The sequence below is a fragment of the Maniola hyperantus genome, chromosome 22 (assembly GCF_902806685.2).
Source record: "Maniola hyperantus chromosome 22, iAphHyp1.2, whole genome shotgun sequence".
Taxonomy (NCBI): domain Eukaryota; kingdom Metazoa; phylum Arthropoda; class Insecta; order Lepidoptera; family Nymphalidae; genus Maniola; species Maniola hyperantus.
The window spans coordinates 358,059-382,214 of NC_048557.2; the positions used below are offsets into that span (position 1 = coordinate 358,059).

Genomic DNA, 24,156 nt, shown 5'->3' on the forward strand with positions numbered 1-24,156 from the left:
ATGACAAGAATATTCGTAAGTAGGTAACTACAATTTATTCAATTTATTTCTCGTGAAATTGGCTCACTTATTTCAGCTAGAAATAGATACTACAAGTAGATGCTACTAATTATTGCGCTAAAAATATGGCGACTCAAAATAGACTATCGAATAAAAGTTACCTACTTGTTCAGTAACGTTTTGTTTTAAATATTATTACAATAAAACTTAAAGTAAGCCTTATCTAATTACTATACGAATCAGGCCCAAGTGGAATGGTGCCAAGAATACTGGCTGCATTCCCACGCTGGACAGTCAGGCTGGTCCGTTGCGCAAAAATTAGCCAGCCCTTCTGTCACCAGATAAGGGATAAAAATTCGAGACATTATTAATCGTGCTGAAATGTCTCAAAATTTTTTTTAGCACTAAGACTCCATGGTCCAAGGGTCTCCACGGCAAACGGAACAAAAATGTAACTCTCGATAAGAGACGCGTACTTGCCGATAAGAGAGGCATACTTGAAAGGTTTATAAGTAAGGGCTAATTAATTAAAAAAAGAAAAAAACCGTCTCCTGTCCTCCACAAACACTTTCACGTTTCCAATATTGTAGCCGCTCTTTCCAACACGAATGTCAATATTTATTCAACGTGTTCCAAATGTGTACCGTCCGCAAAACAAACATTGTACTACAGAATACTTAATTGTACATTCCAGGCACAGAAGGACCACTTCGCTACGACGTTTAAATAAATAGCAACTCTTGTTACGATGCAGTAAATTGACGTTCAGCTCGCACTGCGCTGCGTGAATTGACACTACCCACAATAATTGCGAGAGTTTTTATTTGTTGGTTTGCAACGGAGCAACGTATAGTTAAAGACTTAGAGAGTGACATAGGCTACTTTTTATTCCGGAAAATTAAAAAAAAATCCTGAGGATGCTCCAGTTTTTGCTGCATGTTAGCAGTGGGAGGGCGGGCGGTGCATGTCGCATGCTGCATGTTGCACCATACAGATTCGAATTGTTTCAGCGGATTATATCAGATTAAGCTTTTGGTTCATTGTACCTAAGTATATCATGGATTTCCGCAAAGTAATACCTGCTTCTATACAACATTTTGGGGGCAATACGCAGATAAACTTTCAGCTTTTATAAAACAACGAAGGTCTGACCCTCGCGGGCTCCCTCTCTAGTACTTTACATTTGTAATATTATTAGTACACTTCATATTAATTCATCCTATCAATCTCCATAGTTCAAGTTTTTTTTTGGCAACCGTACACTCTCCCTCTAATACGCCTTTACTATCACAAAATTGTCAACACGTAAGTATACACTCGGGAAATTGTAGTATGTTTTTTCTTAAAATATTTCCTGACTAAAGAAAAGAAAACTTGAACAGAAAAATATTATTCGCTTTGCGGGAGACAAATTGATGTAATTCTCATTTTCTTTCTATTTTCAAGAGTTAAGTACTATTTTTTGCTACCCGTTACTTTTTAGGTTTATCAGTAGGTATTTCTACACTGTCAGCAGCACCTATTAGGTAATAATATTATAACTTTATAGGTATTTTATTGTATAGGTAACCCAATAGATTATATTATAATATACACGAGTGTTGTTGTAACGTTATACCTTATACGTTATAATAATATATTATGACGTATAACATTACAAAAAGTAACGTTAATAATAAAAACCGGCCAAGTGCGAGTCGGACTCGCGCACGAAGGTTTCCGTACCATTATCTGTAAAAAAAGGCAAAAATCATGTCCGTTGTATGGAAGCCCCCCTAAAAATTTATTTTATTCTGTTTTTTTCGTTATAGCGATAACAGAAATACATCATCTGTGAAAATTTCAACTGTCTAACTATCACGGTTCATGAGATACAGCTTGGTGACATACGGACAGATGGATGGACAGCTGAGTCCCGTTTTACCCAGGGTACGGAACCCTAAAACGCATCATTACGTTCTACATAATAGTAGATAGAGTCCCTAATAGAATAGCTTTCAAAGTGCAACGTACACAAAGTGAAGGCAATGTCGTATTTTATCGTTGCGCATTATCATACGATTTCATTTGTAACAATCCAATGAATATAAATGAATTGCGCTTTTTTCTGGAGCTCAAGAAAGTGAGCGGTTGCAATCTTTTAAGAGACCTTTTTCTGTTATCACAAAATTACTTCTGTGTGATGTGTAACAAACGACAATTTGAACATTTGAATATGGACTTTTTGACGACGTTGTTACTGGATAATATTAATTTATATTGAACTAGCTTATGCTCGCGACTTTGTCCGCGTGGACTACACAAATTTCGAACCCCTATTTTACACCTTTAGGGGTTGAATTTTCAAAAATCCTTTCTTAGCGTATGCCTACGTCATAAAAGCTATCTGCATGCCAAACAGCCCGGTCCGTCCAGTAGTTTGAGCTGTGCGTTGATAGATCGGTCAGTCAGTTAGTCAGTCACCTTTTCCTTTTATATATTTAGATTTTAGTTTTAGTTGTAAGAATTTTTGACATTTGTGTATTTATGAAATAAAGAAAAATCTTAATACAAAAAAAAATTAACATTAAAAAAAAGACTTCACTTAGAATATATAAAAGGAAAAGGTGACTGACTGATCTATCAACGCCCAGCTCAAACTACTGGACGGATCGGACTGAAATTTGGCATGCAGATAGCTGTCATGACGTAGGCATCCGCTTGGAGAGGATTTTTGAAAATTCGACCCCTGAGGGGGTGAAATAGGGGTTTGAAATTTGTGTATCACGCGGACAAAGTCGCGAGCATAAGCTAGTATATTATAATAATAATAAAGTTTATCTTATTTTGTTACGTCTTTTTTGTTTTTATCTTTATTTTGTTTCGTCTTGTTGCATGACATAGCTGAAAGGGTGGCGAAGTTGAAATGGGAATAAGCAGGGCACATAGTTCAAAAACTGAGAGACGTTTGGGTCCGAAGTTTTCCGAATGGCGACCTGGGTGACTGTGACTCTCACTAGGTGGACAGACGACATCAAAGGATAGGGCGTCGCACGACGTCGCAACGCGACATGGTATTTAGTCGATAGTAAATCACTTATCCAGCGGCTTCCTGCGACTCGTCTGATGTCGTCCGTCCACCTAGTGGGGGGGTCTTCCAACACTGCGTCTTCCGGTGCAAGGTTGCCATTCCAGCACCTTGGGACCCCAACATCTATCGGTTCTACGAACTATATGCCCTGCCCATTGCCACTTCGGCTTCGCAACCCATTGAGCTATGTCGGTTATTCTAGTTCTCCTACGGATCTTCTCATTTCTGTTTTGATCGCGTAGAGGAACTCCGCACATAGCTCTCTCCATCGCCCGCTGAGTGACTCTGAGCTTTCTTATGAGGCCCATAGTTAGCGACCATGTCTCGGATCCATATGTCATCACTGGCAACACGCACTGTTCGAAGCAGGTCTTCAAGCATTGAGGAATTTCGGAATAGAAAACAACTCGAAGCTGCCACGAGTTGCTGGAATTCAGGTGGCGCAAGACTGTGGCGTGCGGAAGTCCCTACAAGAGACCTATGTCCAGCAGTGGACGTCTATCGGTTAATGATGATGATGAAATCACTTATCGGTGCGGCGCGGTGCAACGCATCAAAAACGCATCGTGTGGTCTCAGTGTAATCGTACTAGTTGAAATCATGTTTCAATAAAGGAATGGTACGCTATTACAAGAGTAGCGGAGCATCGAAGCGTGTTATAATGTTACCATACATCAAGTGGAACCGTTCCCGCGTTCCGAGATATGATAAAATGCCTCCGAAGTGTACGGAACCAAAGTTTAACCTCTGAGGAGATATTATGCTGGAGCCTGGAGCGGAGGCAAGAGGTGGATTTAAATGCGCAATTTCATACTAAAATGCGAGCTAAATTGAGTTGCTACTAAACGGGGAATATTTTTTGATATATTTCTAGTTCGAGTAGGAAAAAATTCGTTCCAGGCCCGAAATAAATGGAAAAATTAAATGCTTCTTTAATTTTTCTATTTATTGAAAACGTGCCCATTAAATGTTAGGTTAGTAAATAAAAAATAAAATTTCTTTATTGCATAGGTACATTTATAACTTATATCTAAAAAAAACTTAATTTAAGTACTTGCCGGTGCCCACTGACACACTAGGTAGGTACAATGTACATAGAAATATTTTTTTTTAATTTTTTTTATTTGTTATAGGCGCACGCTTGACCACGATCACACCTGATGGAAAGTGATGCTGTGGCCTAAGGTGGGACGCGTTTGCCTAGAAGGTGCCTATTCACTCTTGTTTTAAAGATATTGTGGAGGCATGTATCCAGTGCCTCAGTATTGTAAATGTTAGGTTATTACTTGCTTTAACTTTTTTAGCGAGCGAAAAATTTATAATTTCATTGGTTTAGTTTACAGAGTTTAGTTTTAATAAAATTTCTGTTTCATTGTTTTAAAAGTAACAAAAGTTTTTTGTTTTAAATTCCAATTTTCACACCCTTTATATTTTACTGTGCGTTCAATTGATAGTGAAATTTTCTTAGCACTTTCTGGTTTCTGGTTTTTTCTTTTGATAATCAAAAATATAATTAACAATTTTAGCCTAGTAGTTAAAGATTTTAGTCTCGGTACGGACTTCTAACTTTTTGGAGTTAATTGCGTTTTAAGTAATTAAATATTATTTGTTTTAGCCTTTAAAGAAAGTATCGTGAGGTAACCTGCATACTTGAAAGCTCCATAATGCTCTGAAAGGTGTGTGAAGCCACTCCGCGTTTAGATACCGTGGTCATCGATGACCGTGGTGGAGTATGGCCTAAACCCTTTTCATTCTGAGAAGAGACCTATTCTCAGTAGTGGCCCGGTGATGATGGGTTGTGTTGATAATGTTAATGATTTGCGCAATTATATTTTGTTGATTTCAAATATTTATGCGGAATTTTAGCAATTAAACTCAGAGCTAGAGGAATTGCAACGAGAAAACAGTTCAAAAATTCTGCATTCCAAAAATTTTGTTTCATCCACAAAATGTCAGTAGGTATTGTAAAGCGAAATCCGTATGCAGCCATAAAAATCGCCATATTCTAATATCGCGCCATAAATGTTTATGCGGTGGTCAATAGGTATTGTATAGGTACTACGTGGTGCCATTTTTATCTGTAAGGGTGCGTATACATGCCAAACTTATGTTCAACGACTGGGCAATTTAGGAATTTATATTTTCTAAATTATCTCTGGTCTGGTCTGGTGGAAGGCTTCGGCTGTCGCTAGTTACCACCTAAAGCCGTGCCGCCAAGTGATTTAGAGTTCCGGAACGATGCCGTGTAGAAACCGATAAGGGTTGCCTAAGGGTTTAATGAAACTGCCATACCCCTTCCAAGTTAGCCCGCTTTCATCTTAGACTGCATCATCACTTACCACCAGGTAAAATCGCAGTCAAGTGCTAAATTGTGTCAAAATACTAAAAAAAATACTAAGTATCTCCCTTAGTATCATAACAAAGTCGCTTCCCATCTTCTGTCTCTCTGTACGCTTAGTATCAAAACAAAGTCGCTTCCCATCTTCTGTCTCTCTGTACGCTTAGTATCAAAACAAAGTCGCTTCCCATCTTCTGTCTCTCTGTACGCTTAGTATCAAAACAAAGTCGCTTCCCATCTTCTGTCTCTCTGTACGCTTAGTATCAAAACAAAGTCGCTTCCCATCTTCTGTCTCTCTGTACGCTTAGATCTTTAAAACAACTAAAACTACGCAACAGATTTTAGTTCAGTTTTCCTTAATAAATACTAGACTACCTACTAGAGATGAGGAAGGTTTAAATATACAGTTTAATATTGTTTTGTCTTAATTTGCCGATAATTGTTCAAACCGACTGAGAGCAATCATCGAAAAGGCTGTCTGATTCTTTTGATGAAAGCCGCATAAAATCCTTTGCGTAATTCAAACGATCTAAGCGTATCTAGCGAATGTCTACGTCATAATAGCTATCTGCATGCCAAATTTCAGCCCGATCCATCCGGTAGTTTGAGCTGTGCGTTAGTAGATCAGTCAGTCGGTCAGTCAGTTTTTCCTTTTGGGATATTTCATATCCCATATTGAGTTTCATTATGGCACAATAAATATTCATAACATTTTATAGATAAAGGCACCATCCGTAACAAACGAGATAATGCGGCCACGGAAAGCCTGCACCTATTAATTTAATGTAATGGCGACTATTTATTTTAATTTTGCGAATATACTTCACGGTAATTGTGGAAAGAGCGTAATATTACACACTAGCTTATGCTCGCGACGTCGTCCGCGTGGACTACATAAATTTCAAACCCCTATTTCACCCCCTTAGGGGTTGAATTTTCAAAAATCCTTTCTTAGCGGATGCCTACGTCCTAATAGCTATCTGCATGCCAAATTTCAGCCCGATCTGACCAGTAGTTTGAGCTGTGCGTTGATAGATCAGTCAGTCAGTCAGTCATTCAGTCAGTCAGTCAGTCAGTCAGTCAGTCACCTTTTCCTTTTATATATTTAAGAAGATTAAACTTTATCCACAACACCTACTAGATATAAGCTTTTAAATAAAAGCCAAACCCTTCTCATTCTGAGAGAAGAACCGTGCACCGTAGTGAGCTAGCGACAAGTTGATCATGATGATGATTAAAAATATTTTTTTAAAAATTTTTAGGTAGGCATACACTACTATAATATATATTTTCAAAAATACTATAAAAATTCTAACTGCTCTCTAAATACAAACATGGCTGGAAAAAAGTTTATGACATAGTAAAATCACCAAAAAAGTTTCACGAATATGATTTTACGAGCGGAATAACGCTGTACTGTACATTGCACTTTTTGTACAGAAATAACCAAAAACATTTTTTCTGTAGTTATTTTGGACAAAGCTGTGAACGTAGTGGTGTAACGTGTTTCACAGTTTTTTAGTTTTAACTTTTATTACAGTGTGAGTAATAAAAGTTACCTACCTACTTAGCTTACCTACTTAGTGGCTTTTATATTTTACTAGCTTATGCTCGCGACTTCATCCGCGTGGACTACACTTTCAAACCCCTATTTCACCCCCAAAGAGGTTGAATTTCCAAAAATCCTTTCTTAGCGGATGTCTACGTCATAATAGCTATCTGCATGCCAACAACCTACGTACAATAACGTGAACAGACCGATCCGTCCAGTAGTTTACGATAAATCAGTCAGTCGGTCAGTCAGTTTTCCTTTTATATATTTAGATTTTAATTTTGACGACCTCCCTGGCGCTGGGGTTTTGTTAGTGGGAGGTCGTGGGTTCTATTCCCGGCACTGGTTTCAATTTTTATCAGTACCCTTCAGTACCCTTTGTTGGTTTGTCCTTCAATCACGTCGCAATAGTGCAACGGAATGATGTGATTTTTTGCATGAGTATAGATAAAGACCTGGAGAGTGACATAGGCTACTTTTCATCTCGGGAAATCAAAGAGTTCCTACCGGATTTTTAAAAAACCTAATTCCACGCGGACGAAGTCGCGGGCGTCATCTAGTATTATATAAGTCAATGCTTTCAACTGTTTCCCCGGGATGCAAGCTATCTCTGTACCAAACGTCAAAATCGGTTGAACGGTTGAGCCGTGAAAAGCTAGCAGACAGACAGACACACTTTTGTATTTATAATATTAGTATGGATTACTTCGTATGAACAGGGTTATTGAACAAACAAAATGGCACCCACTCAGTGGTGCTTTAGCACCAATGCAACCTTAGTGACGTCTGGATTTCAGTGGCGCTGATTTATTTGGTTTCGAAACCGTGAAAAATTTTGTTCGCTTGACCATATCTTGTCACTTATATCGATGGTTGAAAGCTGTTTTTATAGCGACAGTGACTCATAAGGATGCTGGGGTAGTATAGGCTCCGCGAGAGGGAAAAGTTGCTAATGAAATGCCCCGCCCGGGGAAATCAATGCGGTTTATTGACTTGCCCCAACCGAGCTGCTTTCGCCCCATTACAGTTTGATGTTTCAATTAATTTTACGCATTTTGGGGCAACAAGGTATTAATTAGTCATTCATACTTTACTTACCAAATTGGGTCTTTCTTGGACTGTAGTAATAAACTGATGTGATTTTTAGGGTTCCGTACCTCAAAAGGAAAAACGGAACCCTTATGATATGATCACTTCATATAAGGGTTCCGTTTTTCACTTTAACTTTCACTTTGTTGTCTGTCTGTCTGTCTGTCTTTCTGTCGGTCTGTCAAGAAACCTACAGGGTACCTACTTCCCGTGGACCTAGAATCATGAAATTTGGCAGGTAGGTGGGTCTTTTAGCTAGCATTAGGGGAAAAATCTGAAAACCGTGAATTTGGGGTTACATCACACAAAAAAAATTAAATTGTGGTCATAAACCACAATTGCTTTGGTCTAAAAGTGTGGTGTAAAATGTTCACTTTTCATTTTGTCGAAATAAAAAAAATAAAAACTAATAATTAGTATTTTTATTTTTCGAAGTAAGATAACTTTAATATATCAAGTGGGTTATCATATGAAAGGGCTTCACCTGTGCATTCTAAAACAGATTTTTATTTATTTTTGTGCATCATAGTTTTTGAATTATCGTGCAAAATGTCGAAAAAATACGACTATAGTAGGTACGGAACCCTCGTTGCGCGAGCCTGACTCGCACTTAGCCAGTTTTTTGTATAGTGGTAGTTTTTGGGGCTAGAATTCATTATCAAAGTGAATACTTAATTATAAAAAGACATGATTTTTATTTATTTTTAACATAATTAATTGTTATCCTGATCGGATCACTTTGTTGTCTGTCCAGTCCGTCTGTCCTGTATGTTCAGTTCTGACAGTACCAAACTTCTAAGTAGCTACTATAAGTTCAGTAGCAATTCTCAATTTCATGGCTTCAAGGTTCCACTGAAGCGGAATGCGCACGATAATAAGATAGCCAGTTTCCACAACTTGAGTGTCTGAATGACGTTGACAAATGGGAAACTCTGCTTCATTCTACACTAGTATAATAATAATATATTACTTACTTTATCAGATTAATATTTAGTCTGTAAAGTAAATCCAAGTATTTGATTTCTTTTCCAAAACTATTGCAAAGCAAATTTCTGATTCATACTGGAAATTTATTGTATCTATCTTGGTTTTAGGTAAAATTCCATTAGGTTTTATATTATATTCTTCTTCCCCTTATAATTAATAATTTAATCAAGAATTTATCATATGACTAGCTGGTGCCCGCAGCGTCGTACGCGTGGATTTAGGTTTTTAAAAATCCCGCGGGAACTTTTGATTTAAAAAAAAATATTCCCGCAGAAATTACTAATGAATTCTAACCCCATAAACTTCCGCTATACAAAACAAAGTGATCCTATAAGGGTGCCGTTTTTCCTTTTGAGGTACGGAACCCTAAAAATCACTTCATTTTATTACTAAAGTCAAAGACCCTATTTATGCTATTTTCTTAATTTATATATTTGCTACTTGTTTAAGCAAGTTAAGTGTGCTTTGGTAAAAATCTGTAGAATTTAAAAATGAAAAAGTAAATTCCAAAAGTCAAAGTTTGGCCTACAAAATCACATAGTCAACAAACGCTGGTCAAATAGCCGCCCAAAAAATCCGAAAAAATACTTTTCTGCCTGTGTTGTATATTATTCAAAAATTCTACAAAGAAAATATAAAAGCGGACCGAATAACGCTGTAAATGTATCAGACTATAGCACTGATATAATAAAGCAAAGATATAGAGATCTAAATGACGCCTGGGAAAAGGTTTTTAAAGAACTTTTCGATTTTCCGGAATGAAAAGTAGCCTATATCGGTATATGGGATGCAATCTATCTCTGTACAAAAAAGGTGATGCTTGCGACTTAGGGTGAAATCTATAGAATGCATTTTGACTTTACTCAGATTTAAGGTAGAGTTAAAACGAGAGAGAGCTATATCTCTCACATAAATCAAAGTCAAAGTGCGCTCTATGGATTTCAGCCTTAATCTTAGGCTGAGATCTACAGAGCGCCCTTTGACTTTGCTCAAACTTAAGATTGAGTTAATACGAGACAGATTTATGTGAGAGATATACATCTGTCTCGCTTTAACTCTGTGTTAAGTCTAAGCAAAGTCAGAGTGCGCTCTATACATTTCACCCTTAGTGGAATTACTTAGGTTATTTAAACATTCTGTTGGAACTCTTTGATTATCAGGGACAAAAAGTAGCATATATTCATCCCCGGGATGCAAGCTATCTTTGTCTAAATTTTGATAAAATCCCGGACCAGTAACCGTGCAGCATCAGGATTGAGGAGTTGGAAATCTAAATTCTCAAAGGTACCTAGTGTTATGAAGTCATGAAAACGAAAGTGAGCAAAGTTCCAGATGGTTAAGTTAATATAACTACGCTTTTTGTCTCAACAACTTCGTACTAAAGCCTTTTTCAAAATACACTGGAATATCTTGGGCTTGTATATCAATGGACTACGTACGAAATGAAAAAAAGTCAAAATCCACTTTGTGCCATGGTTTTCACGCAGCGGTGTCGTGGAGTATTTTTCGCGGCATTTTTGTGAATTTTTCGGGTTTTCATAGAGTTCATAGTTAGCGTCATAGAGTTCCCAATTCCCATATTACTAGAGCAGCAAAAATAGGTCAGTAATTATTATTAATCTTATTGACATATCCATGCATTATATGGGTATTGTATAGAATTATACTTTAAACTTAATACTATAAATGCGAAAGTGTGTTAATTTATTGGTTTGTCCTTCAATCACTCCGCAACGGCGCAACGTATCGGCCTGATTTTTTGCATGGAGATGGATAAGTAGGTACAAAGGCTGCTTTTTATCACGGAAAATCAAAGAGTTACCACGGGCGTTTTAACTTAAATCCACGCGGACGAAGTCGCAGGAATCATGTGGTATGAAATATGATTCAAACATATTACTGTGATGCAACTCTTCTCTATTTCTCTCTCTCTCTCTCTCTCATGATGACGCAGCCTAAGATGGAGCACGCTTGCCTAGTAGATTATTCTCTCTTGACTTGAAGGTATCTACATAAAAATGAGGGAAGGGGACAACTGATAGAATAGAATAGAATATAATTTTTATTTAAGTAAAAGTGATTTTAAATCGTTAACTATGTGGTTTACCTTCAGTACCACTGGTTCGGAATGCCGTTCCTACCGAGAAGAACCAGCAAGAAACTCGGGCGTCGGTCGCTCTTTTCAAACGATCAGATACTGGAATTTTCGTCCTCAATTTGCGTCTTGACGGTTTATGACGTCTCTACCTTTTACAAAGTTTGCTTTTCTAGTAATGTCATCTCTTTGGTTAGCTCCAAGTGTTCATGTGTTATTTACTACACGCAGACAGCTGAGCCTGTGTTATTTGATTATATATCATGATGATGATGTATTGCTTTTAACTTGATTACGCAGTTCCCCTTTGTGACTCCTCTTTATAATTTTATTAAAATAATGTGCCCATGTAGGTTTTTTTAGATCATAAACCATATACTTATCAGGCACATAGTTCGTGAAACCGATAGACGTTGGGGTCGCAAGGTGATGGAATGGCGACCTCGCACCGGAAGGCGCAGCGTTCGAAGACCCCCCATTAGGTGGACGGACGACATAAGAGGCGTGTAGTTGCAAAACCCGCTAAAATACTTTTTTTAACTCCCCTTTTACACTTGAAAAAAACTTGTAACGCTTTCTGACTAAACAAACGCAATCCTGTTAGGTATTAAAATTATCGTTGGAGGATCGGAAAACAGGATATAATAAATCTATAGGCAATATTATCTTTTTTTTTAAGTTATCGGCGAAAGTAAATTCATTGTAGAGGAATTTGAAACTCACTCATAGTTATAGAGGCTTATGACATTTACAGATGACATTTAAGGGGGTTTTGCAAGGAACATTATTGAGAGCTACTATAACGTTTGGATAGTGTTATGCAATAAATTTTAGTATGAAAACTTGAAAATTATAATTAGCCAACAGGAAAATAATAAAACACATCAATATTATTGTTGAGGAGTTTATTACATAGAAAAAAAAAAACAAAAATTCTATAAATTCAAAACACGTGTTATAATGCATACATTTTCAAAATGTATGAAATTAAACAGAGTACACCGTTAAGCATATTATACAAACGAAAATTTATGTAAATCCTATTTTTATATTATAAATGTGAAAGTTTGTGAGGCTGTATGGATGGATGGATGTTTGTTACTCTTTAACGCAACAACGCATGAACCGTTTTGGCTGAAATTTGGCACAGAGATAGATTATAGTTTGGGAATACAGACAGGCTTTTTATCCTGAGAATTACAGAGTTCCCGCGGGAATTAAAAAACCTTAATCCATGCGTACGAAATCGCGGGCATCCTCTAGTGATAAATAAAAAAGCATGGATTTGACTCGCTCCAGCAATGCACGGGGCTGCAATTATTTAAACAGTATGGCATAATATTAGTGTAAACTAAACATTTGAAAAGAGCAACTGCCAAGTTTCTTGCTGGTTCTCCTCGGTAGAAACGGCATTTTGAACCAGTGGTAAATTATTATGACGATTCAAAAGCACTTGTAAAAGTTTCTACACATACGAACTTATCTCTTCAAATCCGCCCTCACACAAGTCACACGCGTCTACGGAATCATCATTGTCCTCGATCCGATTGTCTAGAAACAGCTGAGTCTGCGCTCTTTCTTGGATTTTTTTATAAAATTCTAAGCTTTCTACTTCTTGCCAGTTGTTGCCAAAGTGGGTCGACAAGAGTTTGACGACATCTTGTAGCTTCGATTGCTTGGGCACGATTTTGTGGGGTTGAATCAGTACAGGTTGTATATTTATAATTTTTTTATTTTTCTTTGTAATTATTTTTTTTTCGTTTAGTTCACTGTTATAATTTACTTCTCCCTGTACTAAAATATTGTTTGTTTTTGTCCGGGTCAAAAAAAAGCGCTTGCTTTTCATGAAAGGAAAATGCCAGCTGCTTGTGGGTTTTATAACTGACTCATATCCCTTTTTCCAGTCGTACACTGCAATATCTGCAAGACCTGTGCATGTTGCGTTTTCCTCCAATACTGAAACGTATTCTAAAGGCGAAACTATCACCTCCTTACCCTTAAGGGTTTTTTTCTATTTTTGCAAATACCCGGTCAGGAGGAATAAACGAGTGGCCAACGACAGGGAATACTAATTCCACTTTTTTAACATGTCTTGGAGCCTCCGTGTAAAGCCACTTTCCGAGCATAGCAACCATACCTGTGTTTTTATTCTGACCAGAACACCCATCAGATATAATTCTCAAAATTGTTATTCGTTCATCAAAACTCAGTTTCTGTAAGAAATGGTAGACTGCGCTTATAATTTCGTTACTTCCCTTGGCATGCGTTGTTTCATCCCAATAGTACGAGTGTACATTTTGTTTAGTTAGTTTTGCTTTCGAATTCCCCAAAACTATGGCAAAATGATAAAAGCTGAATTGCCGGCTATAATATGCTGACTGGTCAGGTAATTTCGGCAAGGCCTGATTTTTTTGACAGTCGAATGTAATAGTTTGAATGTGCTCACTGTCATTTTGGAGAATTTTGTAAAATGCTTTAAATTTTAGACGGTGAATCCTTTTCTCAATCATTAACTCGTTTCTTTTAGATGTTTCGGGTTCCGATTTTAAACGTTCATCTATTGCGATACAAGTCGAGCACACATCTGTTCTAGGGGACCCAAAACCAATATTGTACTGCGTGTTAAATATCTTTCTGAAAAAACTTTGCTTAACATGGAGCGCTGGTTCACGAGCCTGGTTGTAAAGGCGCCACATTTTTCGAATGTTTAACTCCGGAGAAAGATACAGTCTGTGAATATTTTTCGATCGGCAATAGTGGCTTTCCTGTCCTTTAAATGATTCTATAAACCACTGTACCGAATATTTTTTTGCTTCAAACTTTACACTATTTCGGTCACCACCTCTATTTTCTGTTGGCATCGAACCACCACTCTCATAGAATCGATTCAGGACACCTTGAATACGGTCTTTTTTAATTAAAAGTGCTGCTGTAAATGTTTTTTGACACACAGGAATATTTTTTCCATCCTTTCCGAGAATAGTGTATTTTATTGCTTTTTTCCTTTTACTGTTAGCTTTGCCAGCTTTAGCTTTAGTTACAGAGCAATATTTTAACAAAAAGTTATCTTGCGATAATTTGTTTGAGCATCGATAAAAATTTTTGTGAAACTTTCGGATATCTTGACAAGTTAGTTGACTGCAACGAAATGCCTTTTGATCATGATTGCACTTTGGAAATTGAGGTAATCCAGTGGGCTTGTACCTAGAAAAAACATATAATCTCTAATTAATTCTCAAAACAAAAGAGTTGGACTCAAACACGAAGGGTTCCGTACTATCGTACAAGAAATATCACTTTTTAATTTTTTTTATTTTCATGGCGGCCATTTTTAAACTTTTATTATTTGTTATTATAGAGGCAATAGAAATATACACTCTGTAAAATTTTAAACTCTCTACCTATGATGGTTCACGAGATACAGCCCGCTGACAGACAGACAGACAGACGGACGGACGGACGATTTAGATTTTATAAGTAGGTACACATTATAGGTAGGTAACTAGGTACATAAGCAAAACGATTAACAAGCTCATTATTCATTCAGAAAAATATAGAAACAACTAGCTTCTGCTCGCGGCTTCACCCGCGTGAATTTTGGTTTTGTAAAAATCCCGCAGGGACCTTGGATTTTTATGGGATAAAAGATAACCTGTGTGTTAATCTAGTTTATAGCCTATCTTCATTCCAAATTTCAGCTAAATGAGTTCAGAGTTGTGAAGAAGTAACAATCATACACACACATACATACAAGCTTTCACCTTCATATTAATTAGGTACCTATTGAAGGCGAAAGTTTAGTGATTATGATTAAATAAGCTGTTATTCAAAAATCGAGCTATCTATAATATACAGCAAATATCAAATCTGTTCAGCGTGTAACTCCCGGCCACTTTATTGTTTCTTGCAGCGCTTTGCATAACACCATTTTTTGAACAAAATAATATAGAATCAGGTCAACTTTTTACTCACCGTTTATCACGAGCCACTTCACGTTTCCACAAAGCTTTATTGATAGGACGTTTCCGTGAGTGTTTAGGGTCACATTTTGTCACTAACTGCATCATTTCATCCATTTTATGTTTTTAAATTCAATAAAACTCGATTACACTTTTTCACTACTCAACACAAATCGCCATACTGTTTGTCAGGTCACGTGGTGCGTACCAAGCTCTGTGATTGGTCGATTCTGTTTTAGAGGAGTTTGAAATTCACCCATGTCATTATAGCGGATTTTGTTACCAAGCATGAAGTTAAAGTTATAATTTAGTGCTGTTATAGTGGGATTTGCTCGGAAATGAGTTATTCACCTAATAGAGATTTGAGAAACCTATCAGGAGAAATCAAAAAGTCGATTTCTATATAAAATCGTTTTAGCGGGTTTTGCAATTACACTTCTCATAAGACGAGTCGGAGGGAGCCGCTGGATTCAGGCGGCACAAGACCGTGGCGTGTGGAATTCCCTACAAGAGACCTTTATCAAGCAGTGGACGTCTATCGGTTGATGATTATGATGATGAAAACTGTTCTTTTTGTTTTAAAGTTATTATGTAGGGAAGTTTGTCCAACCGTATCTTCGGTTTTGGCCATTTTCGGCCAAACAAATCACCTTCGTCCAAACCTTCGACTTCAGCCGGAATGGGCTGAAGTTTTGGCCGAAGTAAATGAAGAATAATAATTGATGTCCACTAGATTAAGTCTTCTTTAGAATTCATTAAACCTATGCCCTTCTCTGGAATACAAGCTGTCTCCTCGCACCAAACGTCAAAATTGGTTAAATGGACCATGAAAAGCTAGCAGACAGACAGACATGCTATTAACGAATATATGGATGACTTATCATTATTAAATTGGCAGACTTCACATACATACCTTTGAGAACATTATGGAGAACTCTCAGGCATGCAAGTTCATTCACGATGTTTTCCTATACCGTTAAAGCAAGTGATGTTTAATTGCTTAAAATGCACACAATTCCAATAAGTTAGAGGTGCGTGCCCGGAATCGAACCCAGATCCCCGGAATAGGAGGCTGACATCTAACCACTAAGCTATTGCCGCTTATTACCTACTACTTACATAATATGATTAGATTACAAGTCGTAAACATGAATGAAAGAGTAAATGAATAATGCATGGAATCCTAAAAACAAACATGGTCGTGTCATCGTAAGGGAAAATTGGCATTTATTCGATACACGCCAATCTCTCCGACATTCGGTACGCAAATTCGATTACTTTCCGTTGGTATGCGCCTCACGCCGCGTACGCTGTGCGCCTTACAATGGCCGCCATTATTTTGGGCAAATTGAAATGTCAACGCCCGATCCCTATGCGAAGTAAGGCTGTGGTTTTATAGCAAGCAGAGAGACAAATATATTGCAGTATCATCATGATCAACCCATCCCCGGCTCACTACAGAGCACGGGTCTCCTTTCAGAGTAAAAAGGGTTTTGGTCATAGTCTACCACGCTGGCCATGTGCGGATCGGTAGACTTCACACACCTTTGAGAAAATTATGGAGAACTCTCAGTTACGCAGGTTTCTTCACGATGTTTTCCTTCACCGTTAAAGTAAGTGGCATTTAATTACTTAAAATGCACATAACTCCGAAAAGTTAGATGTGCGTGCCTGGGATCGAACCCCCGACCTCCGATCAGAAGGCGGACGTCCTACCGACTAGGCTATCACAGCTTTAAGAGTTGCTGACTAACCTTCCCTTTTCCCCTCAAACTAAGCGTAAAGCTTGTACTAGGAGAAGGTACGACAATAATGCAACTGGTGGGGTTTGAACCGGCGATCTTTCGGATTTCAGTCAGCTCCTTTAACCGTTGAGTTATCGAGGCTCTTCATTCTTCAACACTAGCAAAATATATTGAAATCTATTTTATAGCGTTCCTATCGCTCGACGTCGGGTGTCGTACGGATTCCTTAAACGTATCCAAAAGTTTGGCAACTATGTTACGTCCCGAAAGTTACATTTCCCGATACAAGTTGGAAAGAACATGTGTTTCATTCGGTTCAGTCGATACACCGCATAATAAGTATACCGACATTACTACACTGTGGCGAGAATTTTGTGTTACTTTCAGAATGTTTTCAGGAAAAAAAAATGTTTATGTTACGAGTTTGTAGATAACGCGACGAAAGTTATACAGGATGTAACCAGAACGCTAGCAAAAACGAAGATAGGTGTTGATTACTGATAAGGTATCACACAAAACGCTAAAAATAAATAAAGAATTCCTGTATTTTTTAAACGAACGTTGCGTAAATAGGCCACTCGGAGTCAATACCGCGTAATATTCAAATCTAGTATGTACCTACCGTGTTTTTTTCGCATACTGCATTTTACATGTTGGCGGGCGGAGCACGCAGTTTGAAGAATTTGTGGACGTTCGGGTTGCAAGGTGCATGGTGACCTCGCAGCGTTCGCAGACCCCCACTCGGTGGACAGACGACATCAAACGAGTCGCAGGGAGCCGCTGGATGGCGGCGGCGTAAAGCTGTGGCGTGAGGACGACCCTACAATACAAGTGTAACCAGAACGCTAGCAAAATATGATACCACAAAAAAACGTAAAAAACCTAAATTATGTAAAAGTTGACGATTTATTGCAAATAAAACATCTGACTGACGCTAGAGTTCAACGAACGTTGCGTAAGTAGGCCACTCGGAGTCAATGCACTAAAGCTACAAAATGAGGCAAATGGTTATTGGTATTGGATTGTGTTTAGATAGCATAGCTAACGATAACGTTAAGTTTTTGCTAGCGTTCTGGTTACACCCTGTAGACGTCTATAAGTTGTAAACGATATATATACAGTACCCGTCGTACAAGATTTTACGTCTCACCAAACGAAACCAAATTCGAGAGTCGAAATATTTCCGCGTTACAGTAAAATGGACCTAAACAGCCTTGAATTGAAGTCAAATATTCAATGCCACTGATTTTAATTGCGCAATGTTTCCGCTTGGAGCGCTGGCTGTAGAAGTGTAGACAAACTTGAGCTTTAAAACAAGGCATTTAAGATCCAGTTTACTGTAACGCGGAAGTATTTCGACTCTCGAATTTGGTTTGGTTTGGTGAGACGTAAAATCTTGTACTACGGGTACAGTTACTTATTTTATAAAACCTACCATATTCTTTTTCGTTTTTTACCTGGATGCGTGTACTCCGATTATGCATTTTTCCAGATGATTCCCTCCACGTAAACTCTGGAATCACCTCCCTTTAACGGTGTTCCCACTAAACTTTGATTTGGGATTATTCAAAGGGCGCAACAACAAATTCCTGAAAATCCGGTAACGCACTGGCGGTTCCTCTAGTGCTGCAAAAGTTTATGGATGGTGGAAATCACTAACATTTTCCTCATGACATGTTAGCCCTTGACTGCCATCTCACCTGATAGTAAGTGAACACTGAAGATGCAGACTGAGATAGAAGCGGGCTATCCTCTTATTTTGTATTCTGTGGTTATAAATGTAGTATTTTGCAGGATTTCCCGTTTTATTTATAAGTTATCCCAATTTCTGAAAGCGTTGTATTTTCGGTTTTCCATTTTCCAGCTGTCCAATTTGTTTCGTACCCTTTTTATTATTTGTTTTTGGACTCCAATACATTTACTATGCTTTCACTATCAGTACCCATAATATTAAATATGCGAAAGTGTGTTTGTTTGCTGGTTTATTAGTTTGTCCCCATGATGATAGTTAAAAACCTGGAGAGTGACATAGGCTACTTTTTATCCCAGGAAATCAAAGTGTTCCCACGGGATTTTTAAATACCTACATCCACGCGTACGAAGTCGCGAGCATAAGCTAGTTTTTCTATAAGTTTACTATAAGTATGAAATTTGCAAACGTTAAAAGGTGCAAGTAGTATCCAACCGAATTTGCAGCTTCGTATTATGAGGATTATAATAAAAGTACAAAACATTACTGATATTTTTTATTCGTTCTCTCATGAGGGAATTAAAGCAAGATGGTCGATCCAAAATCTTAGAGCTATTAGTAATAAATAACTAACCTATTTCTAAGTTATTAGTACATTTTACACACTAACGGTCCCGCCCATTACTTCTAGCGGAGCGGCAAGCGGAGCGGTAAGCGGGTAACAAATTTAAGTATTGGGTCACCCTAGCGTGTGCGGACGGCACCTTGGCATCCGTTTAAAGATTGGTTTTGCATTTGTCTACTGTGCCAATAATGAGAGATAAGCAATAATGATGAGCTGACAAACAAAACGGTGTGATTGCACGAAATAAAATCTTAAAGCAGAAACAAAAAACTGAATGAAAGTTTCTGAAACTGTATTGTAATTATACTATTTTGATCGTAATCACGAATTTTGCACTCAATTTTAGCACAGTTTTAGGTCGTCTAGCTTGGAAATGAGTTGAAGTTTATATTCAGTGATCAAAATCATGAACTTTGGACTTAAAGCCAGTACAGTTTAGGCCGTTTTGCTTGGAAATTTAATTATGAGTTTAAGCGTAATAAGTAATTCGCAATACGCAAACTGTAACACGGACGTATCCAAATCGGCCGAAAACCTTAACCTTGTTGTTTCTGCTGCTTGCCGCGCCGCGTTTTGTTACAACTGATAGCGAATGAGTAGTGGGCGGGCCCTAATCAATCTACGTAAACATAAACTCAGTTAAAACACAAAGCCACATCAAAATGAATCAGTATCGAATGAATAAGAAATAAAACAAGCATTTCATCCGCTAATATTGATATGTTCTTATCTTTTACTTAATTTATAAATCAATAAACTAACATGGAAGGAAGTAGTATTGTATTTTGGCTTTTCCGTGCGATTTTGTGTGTTAAGACAAACAAAACTACCAAGAAGAAAATAAACTATTACAAAAACTAAGACTAGCATAAAATACAAAAATCGCGCACCAAGGGTTCCGTACCGCAGAAGGATGTGTGTAGTTATTAAGTTCCTTAAATTATCTCAGACTACAAATTAAATTTAAATGGGATACCCAACTACAATTTTGTGGTTCTCGGATTTTTCCTTCTATTTGTACTAAGTATAAAACATTGCTTCTTGCCTTTCATGATTCTATGTGAACGGGAAGTACTTATATATTGACATACAGACACCAATGTGATCCTATAAGCAAAGGGTTCCTTATTCTTTTTGAGGTACAGAACTCTAAAAAAGCACGTATATTTTAATTCCGTAAAAATATAACGTACTTTCGATACACCAATAGGTATTTAACTAAAAACATATATTATCTTCTCTCAGTGGTCTAACAAAAACAATCACTCCATACAAAAATTTGACAATATTATTATAGTTTTCAAAGAGCAGTAAATTCTGTAGAAAACGTTGATAATGGCATAGTAGGGGTCGAATCTTTATTTGCCTTGCCATCTGCCTTGGCACCCGGCAATGACCAGGTAGAACTACCGGCGGCTGTCACTCTAGGTCCCATGTTGTCATACGCGGATTTCAGAAAACATGTCTTACTACGCCTTGGCAAAGTTGCTCCACCACTCAACAGATCAGGGTACTCCTCACTGTGCGCCGTCACTTGCACGGATATAAAAATATTACCGTAAGGGGCAGGAATCGCGAACTCTGCTGGCGGTGGAGGAAACGGTCCAGAAGGACCCTCTATCGTGATTTGGACTGGTTCCAAGCACCGCTGGCTATCCTCACTCTCCAAAGACATCGATCTGTCAAACATTTCGAAACCGTAAGAGGAACCCATCTCTACACTAGTCCTGTCACAACTGACAGCTAGAGACGTATCTAATAACTTCTTTTCTTGGTCGGTAAAACTTCTACTAGGAGGTACCCTCCGGCGTCGTATCTTCCAACAGAAGCAAGCTGATAAAAACCCAGCACCGGCCATAGCCACTACAGAACCCACTGCTATGAAAAATTTGGAGTAATCCGGAGCACTACGAGCAGTAGCGGTTCGCGCTTTAGGTAAAAAAAGTGTTAGATAAGCAATAGCTTCACCGGCGGGACTCTTGGCGCTACATCTCCACTCTCCAGCTAAATCACTGGTAACATTCGTTATGGACACATTGAACCACTGAGAACTTTTGTTCACCACTTCGTCCCCATCCTCGTTCGAATGTCTTACAGAATATTTGTAGATTACAATCTCACTATCACTAATAGTCTTATTCGTAACTTCCGTGTGACGAAACGACCACGTCACGGTTGGTCTCGGATCTCCTCTAACAAAGCATCCGAAAGAGATATCTGCGCCAGTTTCAGTTCGTATCACGGATGGACTCGTTATAGTCGATGGAGGGCAAACCATTTCTTCTCCTCTCATGTCTAACCATAGAACACGTGCCATACTTTCCGGTCCAGCACAGAAAACTTCTTCATTCCCGAGATTGCTACGAAGGAACCACTCGTGGAATTCCCTAAGTCTACAATCACAGTACCACGGGTTGTCTGAGAGCGTCAAAGTTTTGAGAGCGGGCAGGTTGAATGTATCTTGGTGCAGATAGGAGAGCAAGTTTTGATGGACATGTATAGTTTCCAAGGCCCGCAGGTTCACAAAGGCGAAGGGGTGAACTTTGCGGAGGCGGCATCTCGAAAGTTCTAGTTTCTTTAAATGTTGTAGGGGCGGGAATTGCTGCGCGACTAATGTACTTAACGGATTGTCGTTAAGGACTAGAAGCCTCAAACGCTCGTTCCCTTTGAACGTGTTAGGTGAAAGTTCGGTGAGGTGATTCCTTGAGAGATCTAATTCTATTAAAATTCGCAGTTCGTTGAAAGAGTTCTGATGCAGGTAGCGTAGATTCGTCGAGCTGAGGTTGAGGCGTTGTAAGTTTAATAGTTCTATGCTCGCAAAGGCGTCCTGATGCAGTTCGTTCAAGGGGTTCCCGTGTAGATCTAGCACTTGTATTTCGGTTGCCAAATGGGGTAACTGTGCCAGACCAGCGGAGACGCATGATGCCGTTTTCTTGCCGGAGGACCATTTGCAGTGGCACGCGGAGATGTGGCCACAGCTTAGCCAGTCGCTCCCCGAGGGACATATTAGAACAGCCACCAGCAGTCCGCACCACAGTTCTCGAATGCCCATCTCATATCAGATTCGGGTTGGGTGTACCTGAAAATAAAGAAGGAATTTATAAGTTTCGTTATGTTTACTTCGATAAACAAGAAAAAACTCAGACTGTAAAAGTAACTTTTTCCCCACATAGGTTCCAACTACCCTGCTGACCTGGTAGGTCAAACCTTTCGGTGAACTTTTTGAAGTTATTTGCGTTTCAAGCAACTAAATATAATTTGCTAGAAAACATCACGAGGAAACCGGCATGCCATGAGTGTTCTACATAATGTTCTCAAAAATTGTGAGAAGTCTACCAATCCACATTTGACCAGCATGGTGGCTATAATTCCTTATAACACACATAACTCCGAGAAGTTAGAAGTGCATGCCCAAAATCGATCACCCTGGCGTAGTGGTAAGCGCTGCGGCCTTATTAGTGGGAGGTCCCGGGTTCCATTCCTGGCAGGGATTTGGAATTTTATAATTTCAAAATTTCTGGTCTGGTCCTCGGCCGTGGCTAGTTACCACCCGACCGGCAAAGCCGTGCCGCCAAGCGATTTAGCGTTCCGGTACGATGCCGCGTATAGAAACCAAACGGGCACGGGCTTATTAAAAACTGCCATACCCCTTCCAGGTTACCCCGCTTTCATCTTAGACGTGAGATTGTAGACAAGGGCTAACTTGTATCTGAATTAAAAAATAGGAGGTCCCAATCTTAACCAGATTGCTATCACCAATAGACTATCATTAACACTTATTAATATGGTTGACCTCTGATCAGTTGTGATGTTAATATAACAAGGTATTCAATTTAAGGGTCGATTATATTGGAAATTCTCAGTCGACCCACATCAAAGCCTCACCAAATCCACACACTTCTGGACGTGTTCTTGATTAAATTAATATACTTGACTTGGTACCTTTTAACCTTTGATATTATTACTAGCTTATGCTCGCGACTTCGGCCGCGTGAACTACACAAATTTCAAACCCCTATTTCATCCCCTTAGGGGTTGAATTTTCAAAAATCCTTTCTTAGCGGAAGCCTGCGTCATAATAGCTATCTGCACGGTTCACTAATGAATGACAAAAAACGTATGACAATTCATTTTATCAAACAATTCATTTTATCAAAAAAAAGTGCGATATGTTGTTTTACTAATTAACACGATTAAAGAAATCAATTGTTTGTCAAATGATATTTTATGAAATGACAATTTGTCTGGTAATTTGTTTTATCAAGTGAATTATTTGTAGAAACATAAGTTTTATAACGATCATAAAACGATTCATAATTTTGCCAAAATTTGTTTGGGAAATGAAACTTTGTAATTTGTTTTTTGTCAATTGATCGGTCACCTATCTGCACGCCAAATTTCAGCCCGATCCGTCCAGTAGTTTGAGCTGTGCGTTGATAGATCAGTCAGTCAGTCAGTCAGTCAGTCACCTTTTCCTTTTATTTATTTAGATTGGTTACTAGCGAGCCACCCCGGTTTCGTACGGGTGCGTACGTACGCGACAGTCCGTGATGGCAATCGGGGTGGGGACGCCTTGCACACCCGCACAGCCCCCGAGCTAACCCGGTGCGGGATAGCGAGGGTGACGTGCGGGTGTCTCGCTGTTGGACATCATCATCATAATCAACCCATTGCTGGCTCACTACAGACCACGGATCTCCTCTCAGAGTGAGAAGGGTTTTGGCCATAGTCTACTACGCTGGCCATGTGCGGATTGGTAGACTTCACATACCTTTGAGAACATTATGGAAAACTCTCAGGCATGCAGGTTCCCTCACGATGTTTTCCTTCACCGTTAAATCAAGTGATATTTAGGTAATTAATTAAAAACGCACATAACTCCGATAAGTTAGAGGTGCGTAGCGGAGATCCCTCCCGACGTCCGACTAGAAGGCGGACGTCCTAACCACTAGCCTGTTGGACATAGTAGTATACTAATATGTCCAACAGTGGACATCTGTCGTTTG

General features: G+C 38.6%; 1 protein-coding gene and 1 long non-coding RNA gene across 2 annotated transcripts in view; both read right to left on the reverse strand.

The window, feature by feature from the left end:
• Positions 1-12,019: 12,019 nt before the first annotated feature.
• Positions 12,020-15,526, reverse strand: LOC138403903 (uncharacterized). Its single transcript, XR_011238024.1, has 2 exons — positions 15,104-15,526; positions 12,020-14,335 (listed from the first exon to the last, which is right to left on the reverse strand). It is a non-coding gene; the product is annotated as an uncharacterized lncRNA (long non-coding RNA).
• Positions 15,527-19,087: 3,561 nt separating this feature from the next.
• Positions 19,088-24,156, reverse strand: part of LOC117992916 (leucine-rich repeat-containing protein 24-like) — a 39,988-nt gene continuing 34,919 nt past the window's right edge. The window contains exon 2 of the mRNA XM_034980636.2: positions 19,088-22,229. Coding sequence (XP_034836527.1) covers positions 20,451-22,202 — 1,752 coding nt within the window. The 5' untranslated portion in view covers positions 22,203-22,229 and the 3' untranslated portion in view covers positions 19,088-20,450. The remainder of the gene's footprint in view (positions 22,230-24,156) is intronic.